General features: G+C 36.1%; 3 protein-coding genes across 3 annotated transcripts; all 3 read left to right on the top strand.

Moving 5' to 3' along the window:
* The first annotated feature begins 1,031 nt into the window (after positions 1–1,031).
* ptgdsa (prostaglandin D2 synthase a) lies at positions 1,032–5,977 on the top strand. Its single transcript, XM_044095935.1, has 7 exons — positions 1,032–1,240; positions 3,122–3,261; positions 3,465–3,541; positions 4,277–4,387; positions 4,470–4,571; positions 4,703–4,734; positions 4,831–5,977. Exons 1-6 carry the CDS (start codon positions 1,148–1,150, stop codon positions 4,729–4,731), a joined length of 552 nt encoding a protein of 183 aa, XP_043951870.1. The 5' UTR covers positions 1,032–1,147; the 3' UTR covers positions 4,732–4,734; positions 4,831–5,977.
* Positions 5,978–6,420: 443 nt separating this feature from the next.
* On the top strand, positions 6,421–9,737 carry LOC122819306 (protein AMBP-like). The gene is made up of 7 exons (XM_044095934.1): positions 6,421–6,729; positions 6,909–7,054; positions 7,129–7,205; positions 8,299–8,418; positions 8,779–8,880; positions 9,189–9,238; positions 9,344–9,737. The coding sequence occupies exons 1-7, from the start codon at positions 6,610–6,612 to the stop codon at positions 9,404–9,406; spliced, it is 678 nt and encodes a 225-aa protein (XP_043951869.1). The 5' UTR covers positions 6,421–6,609; the 3' UTR covers positions 9,407–9,737.
* A 1,168-nt stretch (positions 9,738–10,905) lies between these two features.
* LOC122819305 (alpha-1-microglobulin/bikunin precursor) lies at positions 10,906–16,579 on the top strand. Its single transcript, XM_044095933.1, has 10 exons — positions 10,906–11,358; positions 11,759–11,901; positions 12,657–12,733; positions 12,833–12,949; positions 14,498–14,599; positions 14,763–14,854; positions 15,609–15,693; positions 15,780–15,947; positions 16,041–16,214; positions 16,406–16,579. The coding sequence occupies exons 1-10, from the start codon at positions 11,239–11,241 to the stop codon at positions 16,426–16,428; spliced, it is 1,101 nt and encodes a 366-aa protein (XP_043951868.1). The 5' UTR covers positions 10,906–11,238; the 3' UTR covers positions 16,429–16,579.
* Positions 16,580–21,528: the final 4,949 nt, after the last annotated feature.

A 21,528-nucleotide genomic window follows, 5' to 3' on the forward strand; every position in this document is an offset into this window, starting at 1 on the left:
CTTTTTCCAGCCATTGGTAGGACTTTCTGATGTCAGCCACTTGATTGTTGGTGGTACATCCCATGCAGGGGCTTGTCCTCCCATGATGGTTCCTCCGGCACCTCAGGTTCTGTTCCCCATTGTTTGAGACATTCACTGAGCACACTGTCTGTTGAGGCGCTGTCCCCGATGTCTCTATTGATCTCGGATATATATATGTATATATATATATATATATATATATATATATGTATATATATATGTATATATATATATGTGTGTATATATATATATGTATATATATATATATATATATATATGTGTGTATATATATATATATATGTGTGTATATATATATATGTATATATATTATTCCCTTCTCAATGGTGGTGATTCTTCTTCCTCTTTTTCTACCAGAGGCCTGTGGAACCAATAAGCCCTAATTAATATGAAATATTTATCCTAACCCAATCTGAAATATTATTTTCAGTTCTTTTTAAGATATAACATTTTTGTCCCTTTGTTATGTAGTCTGATTGTGACCTTTCACTTCATGTCCAGGATTTCAGTTTGTTTCATCTTTCTCTGTTTTTTTAGAGATTTAATACCAATTTCTCCCCTTGAACACTAGATGTCATATTTACCTAAAATAAAAAAAAAAAAGATTCTCTTTCTAATAAATTCACTACTGAAGAGAGGGGCATTCTCCTTCCATGGGGACACACAGGTCATGTGTTTTGTCTGAACTATTTGTCAGTCGGCCTAAAAGTAGAGGATCTTAAGTCAGCATTCTCCACTACCTTAGGTGCAGATGCTTGTGGTCTTGTTCCAGTCCATCATCTGTAAATGTTTCTGTACACTATGCCTGCCACTTGGTTGTGTTCATCACCTGAATCTCCCTGCCAGTATCTTGCACCCTGCTGTTATGTGTTGTGTGTTTCTCAGGGGTTTTCTGCACAAGCCACACTTGTTTCTGTTCTCTGATTCTCCATTGGCTGATGACCAGGTGGGCGGATCAGGAGTCAAAGTAAATATCAACTGAGCCTTTGCCAGTCTCTGTCTGTCTGTTGACTTCTGCTGTAGGCTCAGGGCTGATAAATTGTTCCAAACCTTTTTATTTGTTTGTTTTTAGCATATTCATCTTGCAGCTTTGTGTCCTATCACAGCCATGAAGACGACCATGCTCTCTGTCGCCATGGTGATGATCTGTGTGACGATGGCGCACTCATTGAAGCCACAAAAGGATTTCAACTTGGAAAAGGTAAAACTGACAACTTAATTGTACTTTAGGAGGTTGTGTTATCTACTATAGTATGTGAGTATTGTCAGATTTAAGGAACAGTTACTGACAGGTGACACAAAAAAACTGCTATTATTTATAAGGATTAATGTGTGACACAACAGGTGTGGAGTGATGCAGGACGATATTCCACGTGGCAGAAAGGGAAATTGTTTTAAAAGTCTCAATATTTGTTTGCCTTCATTAGATTGTTTCAGATCTGTAAAATATGTCTTTAATAACAAGTTTTCCACAAGATCAAGTTACAAAAAATTATGTCTATGTTAATGGATTTGGGGAGTCTGTCCATCTGTTTAGAAAATACAGCTATGAAAAGATTGTGTGTGTGTGACAGGCTCTGCTCAGAGGCACCTTGTTATACTGAGAACACGTCTCTTCATGATGATAAACATCGCTCATCTACATTATTTTTAGTCAGTCTATACCACCATCCTTCCTTAAATACTTAACAGTGCTCTAAGTGTCTTCCCACCAAACCTTCTCCCCTCCCCAGAGGACAGAGAGCTAGTTTGCAACTTGAAAAATTACTAACTACTGAGACTTTTATAATCTTGTAATCATTTGTAGCCTATTTTTAAATATTTACATAATTCATTAGCTCCATGTAATCCGCTATGGTCATGAACCAAACTGATACACTGAGATTGTGTGAGGTTAAATCTTCACCTGTAAATGTAAATATTAACCTACTTCCATCAGTACCTTTCTGTATAGCAAGACATTATGAAACATAATGTTTAGTAGTGTAAATTTTATATCCTACATCAGGTGTGTCCAAAGTCTCTCATGAAGGGCCGGCTTCCTGCACGTTTTAGTCCTTTAGTCCCTGGTTCCACACACGTTGGTCAAATGATGGTTCACTAGCCGGACTCTACAGATGTTTTTAGATGGCTCACTACCCAGGGTGCCATTCAGTAAAGGAGTGGCATGAGTGCTTAGAAAAATATTAATGTTATCTTTAATTTTTATTTGCTTATTGTGATGTCCAATAAAGGGCACTATGCAGTGAAATACATCAGTTTATATTTAAGTCTGTTTAGTTCCAAACTAAATGTTTATTTCACTCCCTTTTTTCTATATAGACTCTGGACTTCATTTGATCATTTCAAGTTGTAAAATGTTTCATGGACTTTTCACAGTGAAACAGTTTTACATTAAAATATTTCAGTTATGAAAATTGTGGAAACACAAAAAGTGGATTTTAAATGAATTAGAATCATTGATTAAGACAAGCCTCAAAATATAGATTAGTAAAACCTAGATTGATTTGTTCTACAACATCAGAGTCCAAGTGAAAAGTGAAATAGAACCAAACAGTAAAGTAAATACTTAAAACTAATAGATAAAGACAAAAAGTATTAATGAAAAGGTATTAACATGGACTGAAATGTTTTAAGGTTTTCAGATTTTGCATGTATCTCTTGAAAAACTCTCAACAGTTAAAAGGGCAGTGATCTAGGCATTATATTTGGAAAGAATGAGCTATAAATCACTTTAAGACCAAGGGTTTCCTCCGTCCCCAAGAGTTTAGGTGAAAGTGAGATTTCTGAACTGAGATTTCACAATGTAAGAAAGTTGCAAATATTTTATATTAAATCATATGTTTATTCTAACACTTCTAGAAATTTGCTTTTATACAGACTTTGAAGCAAACTTTTTTGAATTTGTTAGCAAAAGATGTTTTATTCCAATGGAGAACCATTAATTCAAACTAGTTGTCCAGATTAAACAGATTAATATAGTTTTGTTTTTTTTCTCCCAGATCTCTACCTGGAATGAGCTTTATTGTTTTTGTTAGGTTTTGCATTCACATCAAATTTTCATGTTTTCACACGCATTAAGTTTGCAGGTAAATGGTACCGAGTGGGGCTCGCCTATGACTCTCCAGGCTTTATCCCTTTAAGAGACAAAGTGAAGATCTCCATGGGCGTCATCACAACACTCCCCAGTGGCAATGTCAACCTCACAATGTGGGAAGCTCTGTGAGTCCAAATATGTCAAATAATAAAGGGCAGATAAAATTAGCCACTGCAAGAAATTACAGATTATTATAAGAATTGCTAGAAAACATTTAGAACATTTAGAAGTGGATAAACAATTCAGTCTTGTCATTTTACTTATAGCGTGATTCATAACTTGCTTGAGATTCAGCGCAAACATCTCATTGTTTTTTTCTGTGCTTCAGATCTGTGGCCTGCATTCGTAAATTTTACCAGTATAACAAGACAAGCGTGCCTGGACAGTTCATCTACTTCAGCACCCGTAAGTGGTTTCTAATTTTACCCTGAGGCAAATAAATTGAGGGACTGATGGAATCAAAACAATCCAAATCAGATTTTCTGGCCAATAAGTTAATAGTTACACCAGCAAGAAATTTCCTTTCACTAACTGGTGCATGAGTCAAAAAATATCTTTAATGTCATACGTGATGTAATTCAATGAGCTTATTGAGTAAACGATCCAGTCATGTGTGGAAAGACTGAGATGTGTACAAAGATTAAGTAAACAAATTCATAAAGTGCAGTGACCAATGTTGAGGGTTTTTGTGGAGGCCGTTCAGATGCACTGAACACCACAGGAGGTCATTCAAAGAAATATTACAATATGACTGAGAAACATTTTAGACTCAGACTCAGATTAATGAACGTGAGCAAACACAATGAAAATCTACAAAATTTAAAAAAATATGAAGCAGTGTAATGTGGTATAATTTCAAAATTCAAATAGAAACACAATTCAAATTAGGATTTTTTAAAAATACTGAATGTTTACAAATACATAGTTTAATTAGTCTACTTTCTTCCTATGTTTCATTTGTTTTTGGTTTTTTTATCTTTTCCTATCACATATCATAGAATAAACATTCATATGATATTTTCAGATTTAATAAGTCATACCACCACATGCAAAAAAACAAAAAACAAAAAAAAAAACAAGGAATTTTTGGTTTATTTTTCAAGACACTTTCAAGAAATTAACTGCTGTTTTTCTGTTCAGGCCATCGCATGGTGAAGGACATCACTGTTGTGGACACAAACTACACTGAGTATGCTGTGGTTCTCAAATGCAAGAATTTTCACAGAGAGTACACACAGGCTGCGCTTTACAGTGAGACCCAAAGAGACAATTTAATTAGAAAATTTTTTTGTTTTGCTGAGTAAAAGTAGCTCACCTACATCTGCTTGAACAGGTCGCTCACCAAGAACCAAAGTACAAGTCCTGCAGAAGTTTAAGGCCTTTGCTTTGTCCCGTGGTTTCCCCAGAGCATCTATTCTGACCCCTCCTCCAGCAGGTAATTATTGATTAAAAATCCTCTAAATATCTGCAGTTTAAGTACAATGATATAAGTAATTTTTTTTAAGTAATGTGTGGAAATGCCCTGCTAACTTTGTCATTGTTTTGTTTGTATTGTCTCATCAACAGACAACTGTCCAGCATCAGGATCTGGATAATAGGTAAGATGTTTGTTTGTTACCTAAAACAGGTAAAAACAAAGAAAATATTGTACATTTTGTGATAAATTAATTTTTGCTTCTCTTCTTCTCTTTTAGCTCAGAGGAAGCCGAAAGAATTTATTCCGATGTTTTGCTTAATATTAACAATAGAGATGCAATCAATACATATAAGTCTATTTTCTCAGTTTCTTTCATTTTTGCTGTCCAATTTAAATAAAAAACAATAACATCTCCTTGTATTTCCTCAAACCTTTTTGTATAAATGTTTGAAATTACTTGAAATTTGTTTAAAAAAAAAACAGTTTCAGGGTTTGAATCCATCAGTATCTACTTTTTGTGCTCCTCAGTTTCAGAAGCAACTGCCTGAAAATCTGAGATGTGCAGAAACTTTACATCAAGACTGAAAACATTGTTTACTGCAGCCTACCTACAAAGGTCAAAGGGTTGATTTTGTTTTACAAATTTTCTCTGTTTTCTTTTCATTTACTCAAATTGTATTATTTTTATAGGGTTTTTTTTTATCTTTTATGTCATTCTGTCTAATGTTTTTAAGCTTTTATGTGTTTTTTATGTTTTAATTTGTTTTTTTATCTGGGTTTCTTTACTCTCCCTGTGAAGCATTTTGGATTGCCCTTTGTGTTACAGTGCTTTGAAATAACATTGTTTATGAAATATAAAAAGCTAGTTATATTCTATAAAGTAAATAGTGGTAAGGTGGGGCGGAATACAAGAGTTTCATAGCATGTCCTAGAATTAGAAAACATTTTAATCTGATGCAATACAGTCAAATTGTCAAATACCACAACTTCAAAATAAAAGTCAACTTTATGTAATGCATGTTTTTACACTCCAACGGCAGTAATATGTCAAAAAAAAGAAAAAAATGAAGCCTAAGGAACATTTTTATCCACAAAGGTCCCAATTGAAGCGTCTTGCAATACATAAATATACTAAAAAATCAAGTCCATTTTGTATCTCATCTTTAAAATAATCAAGATCTTAATTACCAACAAATCTCCAATCACCCACATGTTTATTCAGTGGAAAATAATAAACGCCAAAGTAATTAAATTGGAAATTAAAGGGTTAAAATCCTTAAATCAACTGAAGTAGTTTTGAACAAATCTGAAGTGGACATTTAAGGGGGGGGGGGATTAAAAATGTATTATTTTATGTGTACTTACTTATGAAGGATAATTTGCATTTGTTTGTGGCTTAAATAAATAAATACATTGAATTACAATAAATACTTAATTTCTAATTCCAGACACCCAGATATACTGTCTTGTAGTGTGATGTTGAAGCAGGATCAAAATGACAGCCACTAGAGAAGAGCATGTCGAGGGTTTAATTACTGTATAAACTTTCAAAAAAATTTAATCTTGACAAATCTCTTAGGAATGTCCATCCACCAAAAGATTATTTAGTATGTAGATCATTTAGATCCAGACCAGAAGCAGATTTATTATTATAAACTTCTCTGAATGTGTCACTGCTATATCACAGAAGGCTTTTGTAGAAACTCTATGAGGATGGACCAATATGATTCAAATATGCTCAAGCATTGCTACCCAACACCCTGCCTCCTTTAGAGGAGCAGCAAACCAGCCTTTTCCCCACTAACCAGCGGTTAAAACCTAACAGATATTGATTGGTTGCATGTTTACAGGTAGTTTCAAACTCTGAAGTCCAGGGATTTATTTCTGATTAGTCTGAACAACAAACACTTGAATGTACAGAACATGAGAAGGAGATAAAGTGATGCTCGGACCTTCGCTCTCAATCTTTGAAAGCAAAGGGGTGGGAATTCAAAAAGCAAAGCATGGTGGCTAGCTTTGAAAAGGCCAGTTCTCACTTTAGGAACAGATTTTCAGGATGCAGAGAGTCGTGTTTCTGGTGCCTCTACTGGTTGTTGGATCGGTATGGACCCACCAGATGGACCCAGTGATGGAAAATAGTCCAGTAACACCAATAGAGAACTTTGATTTTGAGCAGGTGAGTGTTTAAGACAACAGGTCTTCTTTCCCCCCATTTTAGCCATGAGTTTATGCAAAACCTTTTTTTTTCTCTCCAACTAAAACATTTAGAAGCTCCTCTGTGAAAATGTTTATGTTGATCTCATCAGTTCACCTGCAGATGGCTGGATGTAGACTGACTGTGTATTTTTTCTTCAGTTTACAGGACGATGGTATGAATTGGCTGTGCTGTCCACTTGTCCTCACTACATGCAGCGCAAGAAGAGAAACCCTGTCATTGTGGCGCTAGACCTGACGCATGTTCCTACTCAGCATAATTTTACAATGACTTCCTCCACCTTCAAGTCAGTTTCTCATGTGTTGTAAACTGCAAAAGATGTAAGTTTTTGTGTGATCTACAAAATGTTTCTTCTTTCAGGAATGGCACCTGCATGGAGACTTTGACAGTCTATAGCTTGACCAGCACTCCAGGGCGATTCTTTCACCATGTTGCAAGTATGTTTCTACCTTTCTCTACATCCTATCTGTCATTTAAATTTATTTTTACATAGTATACTACCTTATTCAGTAGCAGAAACTCTCTGTAGTTAGTTTTGTGAGACTTTATAAGCTACATTTTTACAAATTTTGACTCAATTTCCTTTACAGGTTTGCTTCAACTTTGTATTGTTTGAAGTCTGTAATTTAGCATTTCAGTCAGACTTAGTTCTGAACTTCGACTGGTACATTTCAAACATCTTGATTGTTTCCTTTGTCAGCCTTTCTCTACAGATTTGCTGCCGTGTCTCTGGTCTTTGTGCTGTTGGTGACTCAGTTTCACCCCATTTGACTCTGGAACATTTTGACATGTTGATTAAATCTCAATCAACTCAACAGCTGCAAGGTGCTTTGGTCCTGTCTCTGCAAAACAGACCTGATTTATTCTTCCACCATCATTGTGTTTTGCAGTTTTTCTGATAAATATGCACTGAGAGCATGACGTTGGTCTTTATGCCCAAATCTTTCCTTTGGTATTACCTGTCCTGTGGACATTGATCCAGAAGTCTTATGGTACATTCAGATGCAGCTTTGCACACCTGATTTGAATTGCTCTCTTCATTTTAGAAAATAACTTGAGACCTGGGGTCTGTAGACCATGCAACAAGGTACAGATTGGGATTTTTGCATTTTCTTTAAGCAACACATGGTCTGACCTTGAGATAAACTTGCAGGGGTTTCCTATCCTGGAAAGATTGACAGTTGTGTTAGAGTAATGGGCTATCTTCGCTGTCACTGTGCTCCAAACCAGCAAAACTCCAAAACTCTGTTTCGCAGAGTATTAACACCCACCTTTTCTCCTAAATACACTGTAAACAGTGAGTGTGCATTAAGTTTTCACACATGGCTTTTCTAAAATCTTCTTTGTTTAATAAATAAGAACACTTTAGAATATGTTTTGTGCTTTGTCCATTTATGATTTAAACAATTAAAGACCTCAAGGTTTTGCAGTTTCTCGTATGTAAAGTCCTAAAAGAGGGTGTACTTTCTTTTTTCAGTGAAAATCTATGAAAGGGTTCCTCGGATATCAAATGAAAGTTCCTCTCTGCAGGATTTGGAGCCGATGTTGATTCCTTCGTGATCCACACAAACTATGATGAGTACGCTCTGATGCTGCAGCTGAGCACAGAGCAACCATCGGGAAATAAAACCACCATAATTAAACTTTATGGTAAGTCAACAGAGGAATGGCACTCTGACTCTGACTGAGTGACCAGGAGAAAGAAACCTATGATTCAATAACCAAATCACTACTACAGTTAAAACCAGATGAAACTCTTCATTTTCAAGACTTTGAATATGTTTGGTTTGTGCTGTGTTCAATATGATGCCTACCTTTTCATTCTAATTTTATTTTTAAAAAATTAGCCAAAAAGGAACTAAATCTAAACGTTTCTCTCATCTGATTCATCAGTAGGAGAGATAGCTAAACAGCAGCCATCTTGGGCTTAAAAAAGAAACAAAATGCAACATGAGAATTTGTCATTCAAATAATCTCCTATGTAAGAGTAACATAATGTCTCCTTCTCAGGTCGAACTATGAGTGTTAGTCCTCCTGTTCTTGATCAGTTTAAAGCACTCATCAGACGCCATGAAATTAGTGAAAATGCTGCTATCATGAATCAACACAAAGGTACTTCTGATATCTGGTTCTTTTCAAACACAGTTTTTTGGCATGAAAATGTTTTTTTTTATTATTATTTTCTAGTCATGTTAGCATGATTTATTAATTATCAAGCTATGTTTTTATATTCTGGCCATTTTAAGATTTTACATTTTCACTGGATTAGAAGTATTGTCTCAGATTTGTTAAAGCACCTTCAAAAGAAGTATTCTGTTTACATTTTTCTATTTCTGTATTTACTTTTCTCGTAAAATTTTTTTTTTTTTTTTTATGTTTTCATTTAAAGAGATTTAGGAGGGGGGGTTCTGTCTTTCCAGGTAACTGTCTTCCAGGTAAACAAATGATGGAGGAAACTGCTAACCATCAGGTAGCTTTGTCCCACTATGATGAACCAGCTGATGACTCTCTATTTGACATAAGAATAATCATAAATTATTAAATTAACACAAGTAATGTTTTTTTTTTTTTTCAGGCTTTTGTTCCTCAGATCTCCAAACAGAATATTACTACAAAGAATAAGCAAAATGATGTCTGAACAGGTGACAAATAACTCATTGTTAGAAAGTTTGGTGGTGCACATCTTTATACTCTGGTTGTGAAACTTTCATTCAAACAGCAAGCGGTAACAGAAAATGGTCAACCCACACAGTAGAAGCCTTGTCTTAGATTGGATTTCTGATCCAGCTCACAATCTCTCCAACTTTATGTTTTTGCATCTTTTAATATACATGTTCACTTTTGTTTACTTTAGATTTTCTCCCAATTTTAATTTAGAAAGAACCAAAGTGGTCAACAATACCACTGTGCTGAAGCAGCTAAATTAATTTACAGTCCTTGTCTGTGACATAATACAATTACACAATGATTAAAAAAAAAAAAGTATTTTATTTTGTTGTTATTACTAGTATTATTTTTTGTAGTATTAATAGTGTGCATAAATTATCATAATGTGTCAAAATTCAAACTGTTAGAACGAAAGATGAAAAATACCATAATAAAGAATTATTTGTTCGTATATCTGTCTTTTTATATTTGTAATATAACTCAATGACACATTGTTCTGATGAGCTGGTTGAGTAGAAGTTCAACTTCAACTTCATACGTTGAGCTGCTGAGTTAGAGCATGTTGGAGTACAGCTAGTGTAGAGCTGCTTTAAACGTACATTGGCAGGCAGATGGATAGTGTTAGCAGGGAAACACCAAAATATAATTTAAGTCTGCATAAATCCAGCTGTTCAGTGACGATCTCATGTTAAGGAACAAACAACTTCATGAAGACCAAGGAACACAGCAGAAAGAGTGAAGCTGGGTAAGATTAGAAAACAATATTCCAGACTAGATGCAACGAAGCACACACTATATGGGAGCTGCAGAGATCTTACGATCAGGTTGCAGAATCTATCAATAATCATGTGTACTGTAAACCTGTCTTTGGTGGAAGAGTGGTGAGAAAAAAGCCACTGATAAAGGAAAATGGTAAGAAGTGTTTACAGATTGATAAGTTGTGATAAGTTCACATTGTTACATTGGATCTTTGACAAAGTAAAGATTTCAAAAGGCAGTAACCACAACTGACCTGATATGACCAGTATGTTCACTTACTGATCAGTAGGAGGTGCTGTGACAAATGGAAATGAACTTTTCTCACCTTAAAAGATGACACCATAATGTAGAAATCCCAATATATTAAAACTCAACAAGCCAACTCATAAACAAACTCCTGACCACTTTAAAACCAGTAAAAAGAAAACCTGTAAAAAAAAAAAAAAGTATTGTAATTTATTAAAAAATGTATCTGCACACTTTTGTCTGTTTGCAATTATGCTAAATGATTCAATGAAAGCAGGCATAGTTGTATTCTGCAAACATTTTTACAAACGTGGAACTATTACATAAGAAAATTTCCAGATTTGTGCCTCTAGATGTGACAGTACTGTCAATATATACATGAAAAACAAAGTTTTTCTGCATCCCAAAAACCAAAGTCTAACCATGCATGAAAATTCTGGATCTAGTTTATTTAATACAATGCCCAAACAGTTAAATAAACATAATTTCCTTGTTTCTCTTTTTTGCTCACATAATAGCACATATTGATCTGCCAGTACTTTAGCATCTCTGAAGTCCAATGTTTGAGTGGTTCACTGCCCCTTGTGATAAATCAAACTAAAGCAGAGATAAACAGAGTGACAGAACTTTGCTCCTTTACTTGTTTGTGTTTTTTGGAAGCTGGGCTGTGGGAGTGATTATATCCTGAGTCCTTCACAGTTCAATGTGCAGTCCCGTTCTCAGCAGTAGAGCAGGGGTGTCATTGTGCTGCACACCTACAGGACAAGGTTCGACCAAAGTGGACACAGTTCGGACAAGATGCAAAAATCTGTGGCTTTGGTTTCTTTGCTGATGTTGGGATGGATAGGGACTCTCCACGGACTCCCTGTTCTCCCAGATCCTCTTTACAGCACACAGGAGAACTTTGATCAGAGCAAGGTGAGAGGAGAACCTTTTTAAGTTTCGCAAGATTATTTGAATCATCAAGTATAATTGCAAGAAATAAAACTGGTTAATACTAAAGATAAAAGCAAGGGAGCACATGTAGAGCTATTAGTTCTTGTTTTAGTGTTTCTTGCCTTACATGTCCTTCATAATACTTAAGGAGTATTTTATATAGGCAAATAACGGCATAAAGGCATTAAAATAAAAAATGCCATAGCTTTTTTTAAGAAGAAATATGCATAGGGAAGAGGCTGAATGGCTGAAACAATATTTTATAGTTTGGTTGCATTTTAAAAATCTTTCAAAATATCTTAAGTGTGTGATTTTATATTTTCTGTTTGTGCATTGTTTTTTCTATTTTTTTTATGACAATCCTGTTAACTCTTCATGACAGTTTTTGGGAACATGGTACGATGTTGCGAAGGCGAGTACATCTCCCTACATGCAGCGCTACAGCGGAGAACGGGCCATTGGCAAGCTGGTGCTGCAGAAAGGCAGTACAGATGGAAAGCTCGAAATGACCCGAACTGCTCTCAGGTTGGATTAAAAATACTGTCATATTTCAGACTTAAAGGACAGAAGAGTCCTGAAAAATCACCTATTTTATCAATCAGCAAATGTTTATCATTTGTTCACTTTTCAATGTCTTCTATGAATTGGAAATTTGTGTTTAAAGTCACAGGAAGTCAGAAAAACACGTGCAAATTAACAGATTGCAAAACATTTGAATTTCGTCTGCTTGACGATCAAGGCCAACATCAATGTTTGCCAAGGCTTTCAAAAATTCAAACTGGGACACAGTCAAGTATAATCGATGTATCAAAAAAAAAAATAATCTTGGCTCAAGTCAAAATATAAAAAGTTGGATGTCGAAATATACTGAAATATATTAATGTTAATATATGTAAACATATATATATATATATAAATTTCTGGAGAAACACAAATTAAATGTATGATTGAAGTGACAGCAGAATGTATGAACTTACCAAGACAAACCATCATGTCAATCCTCTCTTAACTTTTATGAATAAAGTCGCAATAAAATCGGAGAAAACAGTGATTCACAAAAACAGATGCAACATTTGATAATCACAGATGACTCTTAAAATAACACAATTTAATAAAACAAAATATTTAAGCAAAATTCAGCAATTGGGCTCAGCAATTGGACTCTCTCAGATGTTTCTGTGTTGGGACATTAGCAAGCACTACAAATGGTACTTTTCTGGAATTTGATTACTAATTGTTGATTTGATTTGATCTCTTGAATTAAAGTGTATTTTGTGCAGACGGGGAACATGCCTAGAGAGAACTGGGGATTATGAGTTGACCTCCACACCAGGACGATTTTTCTACCATGTTGCGAGTATGTTGTCTCACTTTTACTCTCTATTAATTTTGTGATTGTCCTCTGATGATCACCTGAGGAAATAACTCTTGTTGGACATTTTCTCCCTCTCTGCAGAGTGGGGAGCTGATGTGGATGCTTATGTTGTTCACACCAACTACAACGAGTATGCCATTATGATTATGAGCAAGCAGAGATCAACAGGAGACAAGAGCATCTCACTCAAGCTTTACAGTGAGTTTTCACCTCCCATAGAGTCACCTTTGGAAAACAGATGACAGAAATTATTGATATATTTTTTTCCAAATACTCTTTAATGAAGTCCAAACGTGAATAGACGTAGGATGTGGATTTCCTGTGGTACATTTTTAACAATACTTCAAAGATAACATGTTGAAAATTAAGAAAAGTGTTTATCAAATGGAGGTTAACCCTCCTGTTATGTTGCTGGTCAAATTGACCCGTTTTAACGTTTAAAAAAATGTAAAAAAAATAATAAAATAAAATAGTTGAAAATCTTTTTTTCTGTATGAAACTTTTTCTATTTGTCTTAATAGGTGCACTCTACATATAAACTGAAAATGGTTCATTTTACACATTTGCACCACTCGCTGCGTCTACATTTTGCATAGACAATGTTCGGGTCAATTTGACCGGGCAGTCAAGTTGAAAGGTAAAAATGGTCAAAAAATGTCCAATTCTATTTGTTTCCTTGCAACTATGAACCATATTTCACCACACGCGTACATGCACACTTGCACGCACCCAAGCAAACTTTCTCACTATTCTCTTTACTTCACTAGGAAGCTATGAGAAAGCAGGTGTTCATACAACTTTTGACAGGAACCTTTTCTGTTCCTGTGGGCACACTCCACCCACACTGAGTGACACTCAGTAGAAGTGGAGGAAAACATTAATACTCTCTGCATGACTCATTTGTCTTGATTTCAATCAGCGAGTCAATTTGACTCAGAACAGTATAAGTGCCTCAAGTTCAGTTATAAAGATGACCCATTGAAAAAAAAATCTAAATGTAATATAAAAAAAATCTACAAAAAAATCAATTTCAAAGATAACTATTGATTTTTGTGTATAGGGTTTTTCAGTGGACATAAAAAATATAAATTAAATTGTTTATGTCCAAATGAGTAAATCGTCATTGATCCTTTATTTGTGAAAAATAATGAAACATCTTTGCACAAATATTGATGGAAATGGCTAGTATTGGAGTTAATAATCAGATACAAAAATGTTTTGGAGGATTTTTTTGGTTTCCGACGCTATTTTATGATTAAACACTCCCCGGGTCAAATTGACCCAGGAACATTATTGCGGTACCTCAGAAACGGACATAACAGGAGTTTAAGCAAGACTGAATGCAGAATCATTAGGAAAGAAACATGGCTGGCAGCTGGGGAAGATATTAACTAAGACAAAACCAAAAATGCATGAGGCAGAAATGGAAGTTTCAAATTGACAGAGAAGAAACAGCAATAAATCTGACAAGGAAACTAAATATTTATTCTGAGGGCTGATCATGACAGTAAAGATGAAGAAATGTAAATAAGGAAAACAGGAAAGCTGAGCGCAGAAAGCAGAGCATTTCAAACAAGGAGACAGAATATGAAAGAAAGTAAAAGAAAGGCAATTTAATAGAGAACATAAATAATCCCTATAAGCACTGACTGCGATCCGTCTGGACTGTAACAGTGCAGGTGGTGATTTTGGTAAAAAAAAATTAAAAATTAAATTAAAAAAATACTTGTTATGTGTTCTCTGTAGGTCGGACAAAGTCTGTGAGACCAACGATCCTGGAGGACTTTAAAACTCTGGCCAGAGAGCAAGGAATGGGTGACGACGCCATTTACATTGGAAAGGACAAAGGTAGACAAACGTATTTACATGCAAACATATGCTAAATACCAAAAACAATATTTTATGCGTCATACAGTATTTGTCCCAACAGAGACTGTTTTAAAATCTGTACGTATTGTCTATAAGTGATTCAGTCATATATGAAAAAGGTTTCCATTTTCTCTGTGTGCAGGCGACTGTGTTCCTGGAGAGAAGGTGGCCGAGCCGACGCCTCAGCCTGAGTCTCAGCCTGAGTCTCAGCCTGAGTCTCAGCCTGAGCCTAAGGTAGAACCAATCATCCACAACCATCTACCATTTTTAGTTGACTGCATAACAGAGAAACAATAGCCATTGTTTCTCTTGAAAAAACTGTAATAAGCTTCTTTAGGATATTTTAGGATATAAATCCCTACAATGTGTGCATTTAATTTTATTATCAATTTGTTAAAAAGTGGTGAAATATTGTAAATATACTCGACAATACAGACAGTTTTTGGATTTTTTAACGTTATGTGGACTTTATCATGATAATGTCAAATCAAAATCTTTGTATGATAAGAAATGTATCACTATAAATTATGGGATAAATGCCCACCCTTAAGAATCATATGGTTAAAACCAGATCTTTACATCCACTGTATTAAAAACTTATCAGATGTTTTTCCATCACTGTTTGACTTTTAACTGGACAACATTTAATCTTTTATGCGAGTCAGGAAACCAAAATATTTTCTATTTGCTAAATATAAAAATAATGTGTTTTTGATGATTTGTTTGTATTCAGTAGCTTTAAAATACTAGTAAAGTGCATGTAATACAAAATGTTAACCAGGTCTTCACAATACCTGATATATTCTTTTCTAGAGGAAAAAAATATATGCTCTGTGCTCTTAGCAATGGCTTACTTTTTGAAATCTAAAAACATGCAGTTGCATGGTAAATAGATAATATGATGATTTTGACGTAGAAACATACATAATCAGTTTGCTTTGCAACCTTTCTATTGATGTTGACTTAGTTTTGTCTCTCCGTGTTGCAGCGGGTGAGGAGAAATGTTGTCTCTTCTTTGACTTTTGACGACCCAGAGGGCTCTGGTATCGAAGCACCACTGTTCAATGGAACCAGTGAGAATTGAGCTACATTAAAACATCACTTTAGTACCTTTATAATATCTGAAGGAGTCACACGCCCTCTCTGTCTGTCTTTACAGTGGCATGTAACGCCGCTCCGGACACTGGACCGTGTTTCGGGTTGATTAATCGCTACTTCTACAACTCTTCCTCAATGAGTTGCGAGCTCTTCCAGTTTGGCGGTTGTTTAGGCAACCAGAACAACTTTGTGACAGAGAGAGAGTGTCTGCAGAGATGCCGCACAGAGGGTGAGAAGATAAAAACATTCTGCTTGGAATGTGTCACTGGTATTTGACCAATAAGAAGGATTTAATCGAGGTTCAACTTACTTGATTCTCCAGCTGTGTGCCGTCTTCCCATGGCTCCTCAGCCCTGCACGGGTCAACCAGCTATCTGGGTCTTCGACCCGTCCACTGGAGTGTGCATGCCCTACAAACAGGGCTTCTGTCAGCCCAATGCTAACAAGTTCTACACTAAGGCAGAGTGTGAAGAGTACTGCGGGGTGATAAAAGACGGTGAGGCAGTTTGGAGATCATCCCAGATACACGTTTTGCAGTAAAAAAAAAAAAAAGCTGAACATGTTAATCATGTGCAATTTGGTAGAGTTTGCATTCATTCATGAACAATGCAACAAAAACCAAATGAACGTGTATGTCATAAAGTGAAAGCCTTATTCAGAACATTTAATGTATTTCTCTGTTTGCAGACGGCCTGCTGATGTCAAACTGAGCAAACCGAGGAAGAGCTGCTGCTCTCCAGATCTCTTTTCACAGAGACGACTTATGAAACAGAATCAAACAAGGTGCACAACAAAAGTACATCTTAGCAAATCAGCTCTGATGTTAAATCATGTCAAGCTGTCAATAAAAAGTCAATACTTTGTGGGTCGTTATTGTTGCATTTCTGTTTGTCCCTGCAGCATTCAAAGTAACAGAAGGTTCAAGTTTACATTACATTAGTGCCATACAGATACAAATGGAACAGGACTTTTTTAACAGCAGGAGTTTCAATAATAAAAATCTGATGTCTTTCAAAAGAAAAAGATCATGGTTAAAACTGGTCAATATTTGCAAATATTCTTAGCTTTCTTAGTTTAGTTTGTTTCTTCATATATTTTGGATTTAATCTTTATACAGAAAATACTGTGCAAAAGTCTTCATACCTTCGACATCCAAACAGCTATGCAAGGTGGGAAAACTGGGACACATGATGCTGCTAGTGCTCTCTCATGTTTGGCTAACTGGTCTCTCTAAATCGTCCTTAGGTATGAATGTTTGGTTTCATGGTTAGTTGTCTTTCTGTTGCCCTGTGTTGGACTGGTGACTTGTCCAGGGTGTCCTGCTTCTAGCCCAATGGCCGCTGGAGAAACTCACCAACTACCCATTAATCTTGCACTGACATGAGGGTTGTAGGCTAATGGATGTATGAATGTAATATGACAAAATGTTGGCAGGACACCAAATTAACTGCATTTTGTCAAATCCTCTCAGTTTATATATATTTATAAATCAACATGTTTAAACTATCTGCAAAAATGCCACATCTTTCATGTTTAAGCTGCCTCCTTTTCCTTTCGACATCTGTTTTAATGCACAAAGCAGTCAAAATGTGTGCTTTACACTCTATTTTTTTTTTATTTCTGTTCTGTAAAAATGCAGAAGTATATTTTCTGTTTAAAAAGGGAAAATGTGCAAAATTAATTTTCATGGTTTTTTTGGGGGGGGTTTTAAAGTGTAATTTGAGTGTTTGTGTTTATTTATCCTGTCAAGAGAGAATCAACAAAGAGCAAAAAAAGATGCTCTCAATCGAAATCAACAAGCTTTTAAAGACAGCCTTCTATTCAAGGTCAAGACCAGGAGGTGGCGATATTCTTCAAACTAAACACGATCCTCCTGGTATATGATTCTCTGATTCCTGTTCCCATGCAGTGACTTTAGTCAGCAAATGATGAGTCATTCAGAGCTGAAAAAGTCACCACTGCAAGCTCTCTCTCCGGTGAACGAGCCAGGCTTCCTGTTCTCGGTTCCCAGAGTTCCCGGCTGCTGGCAGTAGAATGCTGGGAATATCCGGAAAGGAAGGGGAAGTGACATCACAGAGCTGACCTTCCGTACCAGGCCAGTTCACCTGGTGCACGCTGCACGAGAGGTGCCAAACAACCAAACACACAGAGATAGCAAGAGGAATTCACTTTGTCTTGTTCTCAGAGACTCACACATAGAAGAGTGCAAATTCAACAGTGTTCCTGACACATTTTGACACTTTGAGTTTGTTTTCCAAGAGAGCAGTGAAAGAGAGACTCTGAGGTTCCCATGAAGAGAGAGGAAGCGATAACCTCGATTAGTTCTGCAGAAAACTTTCCGACAGTCTGAACTCACCACAAATCTGACAATAAAATTCCCACCACAGCTTCAGCTGCTTCTCACTACAGCAAATACTTCAACTTTTCATCTGTTTAGCAATTATTTTTAATTTTACTGCCATACAGACAGCAGAAATAACTTTTTATTGCTCTGAATTTCTTCAGCTCACTGTGAATTTACTGCTCCACTTATACTTTAGAACATGACCTTCTGCATAAGATAACATCCAAACTCCAAGAAGAAAAAAAAAAAAAAAAAAGATTTGATTTGGTAGGTAGGAGGATTTTGTCCACAAATGCATTACTTTCTAGTCTTTATATTTCCTCAGCTGCCTGTAAGAGGCTGAGGCTGTCAATCCTCCATCCTGATTGGATCTTAAATTTCTTTAACTACTTGTTCAAGATGTCCACCACAAAGAAAATTTATCTTAATGTTTTAAGAGTAATTGATTTTTTTGGGGATAATTTTAGATTTAGCCACTTAACTGTGATCAAAGTATCATATCGTCACCTTCTTAAAATAATTGCCTAAGTCATTTTTTTTTCAAAAATGATTTTTTTGCCTAAATCATCTCTTCATGATGCTGGCCACCTCTGGTAAAATTGCCAACATCCTCAACTAAACAGATCATGCCATTCTACCCTTTTTGTATAATTGCCTATGTCAAGAGTGTGACTTAGGCAGTTTTATTTTGCCTAAGTCACCAGACAAATTGACTTAGGCAATTTTAGAAGTTTTTCAAGATGGCAGATGATTCAAGGAGACGAACATTCTACACAGCTGCTGAAGCTATTTCCATGATTCAGGACTCTTCCCATGTTGGTAAGTGAAGATGTTTACTATAATATACACTAGGCTATCAAAATTGCATAAAATGTGATCTTTTTATTCAGTCTTTTCAGTGAAAATTTTAGTTTAGGAAGCTAGCTAAAAATGCTCTGTGATAGACTGGCGGCTTGTCCAGGGTGTGCTCTGCCTTTGCCCGAAGCCAGCTGGGATTGCCTCCAGCATTAACCATGACCCTAATGAGTAATATGCGGTATCGATAATGGATGGATGGATGGATGGATGTAAGTTAGCTAAAAAGCACAAAAAGTGGAAAGACTTCAGAATCATCTAACTAAGAAAATTTCCAATACTGTAATGTAATCTACAGTCTAGAAAAAATTCACAAAGGACCCTCTTATTAGAGGACTTCTAAAGGTTTCGCTCAATTTTTCCAGGAGTATCAATTGAAAGGATGTCCAGGTTAGTGAGCCAAATGCTCACCAAAATTTTGGAAAATGCTAAATTGCTTCCTTTTATTTCACAATTATGCCTGATTTCATGTTGAATGGGGTTTTCAGAAGTTGTTTTACTGATTTCTTGTGGATTTTGCCATTCAAACAGCTGTGAAAAGCTGTTGAGGTCTTATTTGGGATGACTCATATGTGGTTCTAGTAATGCAGCGTTCACCTCTGTGTTCAGTGACCCTTGACCGACTGACCTGAAGAATATTCTGCCCTCCACCGTCTGTCTCTCTACACAGTGTGACACTCCGGCCCACTCTGCTTTGAATGACCTCTCCATGACATACACACACAGAGTGTAGCTGACCACTCAGCACACTGCCAGACGAGATACACACACATACACACACAGGCAATCGTAGGAATCGGGACATTCCTTTCCCCAGGTGGCAGAAAAGAAGCAGCCATATCAATGTCCTAATGGGCTGCAAACCAGCAGCAGACAATTATTAACCCCTGATGGGTGTGAGGTCCTCCTCTGCCAGGACAGACTATTGAATGACCTGTTGGTGTTTATGCGTGCGCGTGTGTGTGTGCGTGTGTGTGTGTGTGGTGAGAGACGTACTTATGTCATGTGGACCTGGTTAACCACCATACAAGAGGTGTCCTATAGTGAGAAAATGGGACATTATGTTTAAGCAAAAATATGCCCTAAATAACTATTTATAGATTTTTAAGCATCAAAATGTATTTTGATGCATATTTTGTACATTTACAGATCAATATGGTAATATGAAAAGATTGAAAAAATGACGTTTGGATGATGTCACATCTACCCCCCCCCCTCCCCCCCGTTTTCCTCACTTCACCATTATGACAGCTCTCTCCCCATCTCTCTCTCGCCCCTAGGCCTCCACTTCAAATCCAGCACATCCATGCATGTGTGTGTGTGTTTGTGAGTGTGTGTGGCGGACTGGTGGTGGGAGGACAATAGGCAGTAAGGGGACTAGCTGAATGGGACTATTGAGCCTGCTCAGCCAAACAGAAAATCATCTCCCATCTCACTTCAAACCCCACAGTTTCACTCTGTACAAGCGGGCCTTTATTCTCCATAATTACTCACTGATACACATGTACACACACTTTGGCACACACACACATTTACATATATACAAATGTATGTTGTTTGTTTGCTCATGTACCTTGCTGTGTACATGTATGTTGTATTATAAACACCAATGTGTGCTAACTTAAACAGTTTGGAGTTCTGTCTAAATTTATTCTTTCTGGATGAAAATAAAATAAAACAAAATAATAACATTTAAAAAGGATAATTATGAATTTTAATAATGCATATGCTTCATACAAATATGTAGACAAATATGTTTTGCAAACAGTCTTATTTTTTTTTCTACCAATATGACAATGTTTTAGCCTTGAACCCATCAGCCTGCATGTAAAACCTCGCCTTAGCTACAATCGCATGGAGCTTAAAAGTAGGATGGGAAAAGATTCAGTCAAATCACTATAATCTCCAACCCTATATAAGCCTTATTTTCTCTGCTGTAATAAATAAATATTGCTGCAACATCTGTGTCACACTGTGTGTTAACAACCTAATTCACTGTAAGCCCCTTAACTAGAGGAATTACCAGAAACCACCTGTCAGACTGAGGCAGCAGGCCTCGACAGAGAAAGTGCTACTGAATGGTGCATATATAGAGGGGCATTTAAACCCATACAGTCACTCCTAGTATGAGATTCTCACCATAAGCATAAATAGCACAGCTTCACTGTATTTACACTTAAACATAATGCTGAAAAAACAGATTTGATGTAACTTAATTTTGAACTGGAAAGCAAATATCATTCTTATTGTTGTTCAATTTCAGATACAGAAATTTCATCTATAACATGATATATGATGATTTTGACATTTTGACATTATCTGACTTCCTCTTCAAATTAATATTACTTCACAGACAGACTCTCCTGTAAGCAAGAAAAATGTGTAGGAGAGTCTGGCAGTCTACAGAAACAGGTGTGGGAGGGGGAGAGCAGAACAAATCTGCTACTCACAGCTGGAAAAAACACGGTACCTCTGGGACTTTTTCTGGCTAATGAAAGGGGTTTTTTTCATGTCTGGTTAACCACTCACTGTTCAGTGATCTATTTATCTATCTATCTATCTATCTATCTATCTATCTATCTATCTATCTATCTATCTATCTATCTATCTA

Source organism: Gambusia affinis, linkage group LG17 (genome assembly GCF_019740435.1).
Source record: "Gambusia affinis linkage group LG17, SWU_Gaff_1.0, whole genome shotgun sequence".
In the NCBI taxonomy this organism is placed as follows: Eukaryota; Metazoa; Chordata; class Actinopteri; order Cyprinodontiformes; family Poeciliidae; genus Gambusia; species Gambusia affinis.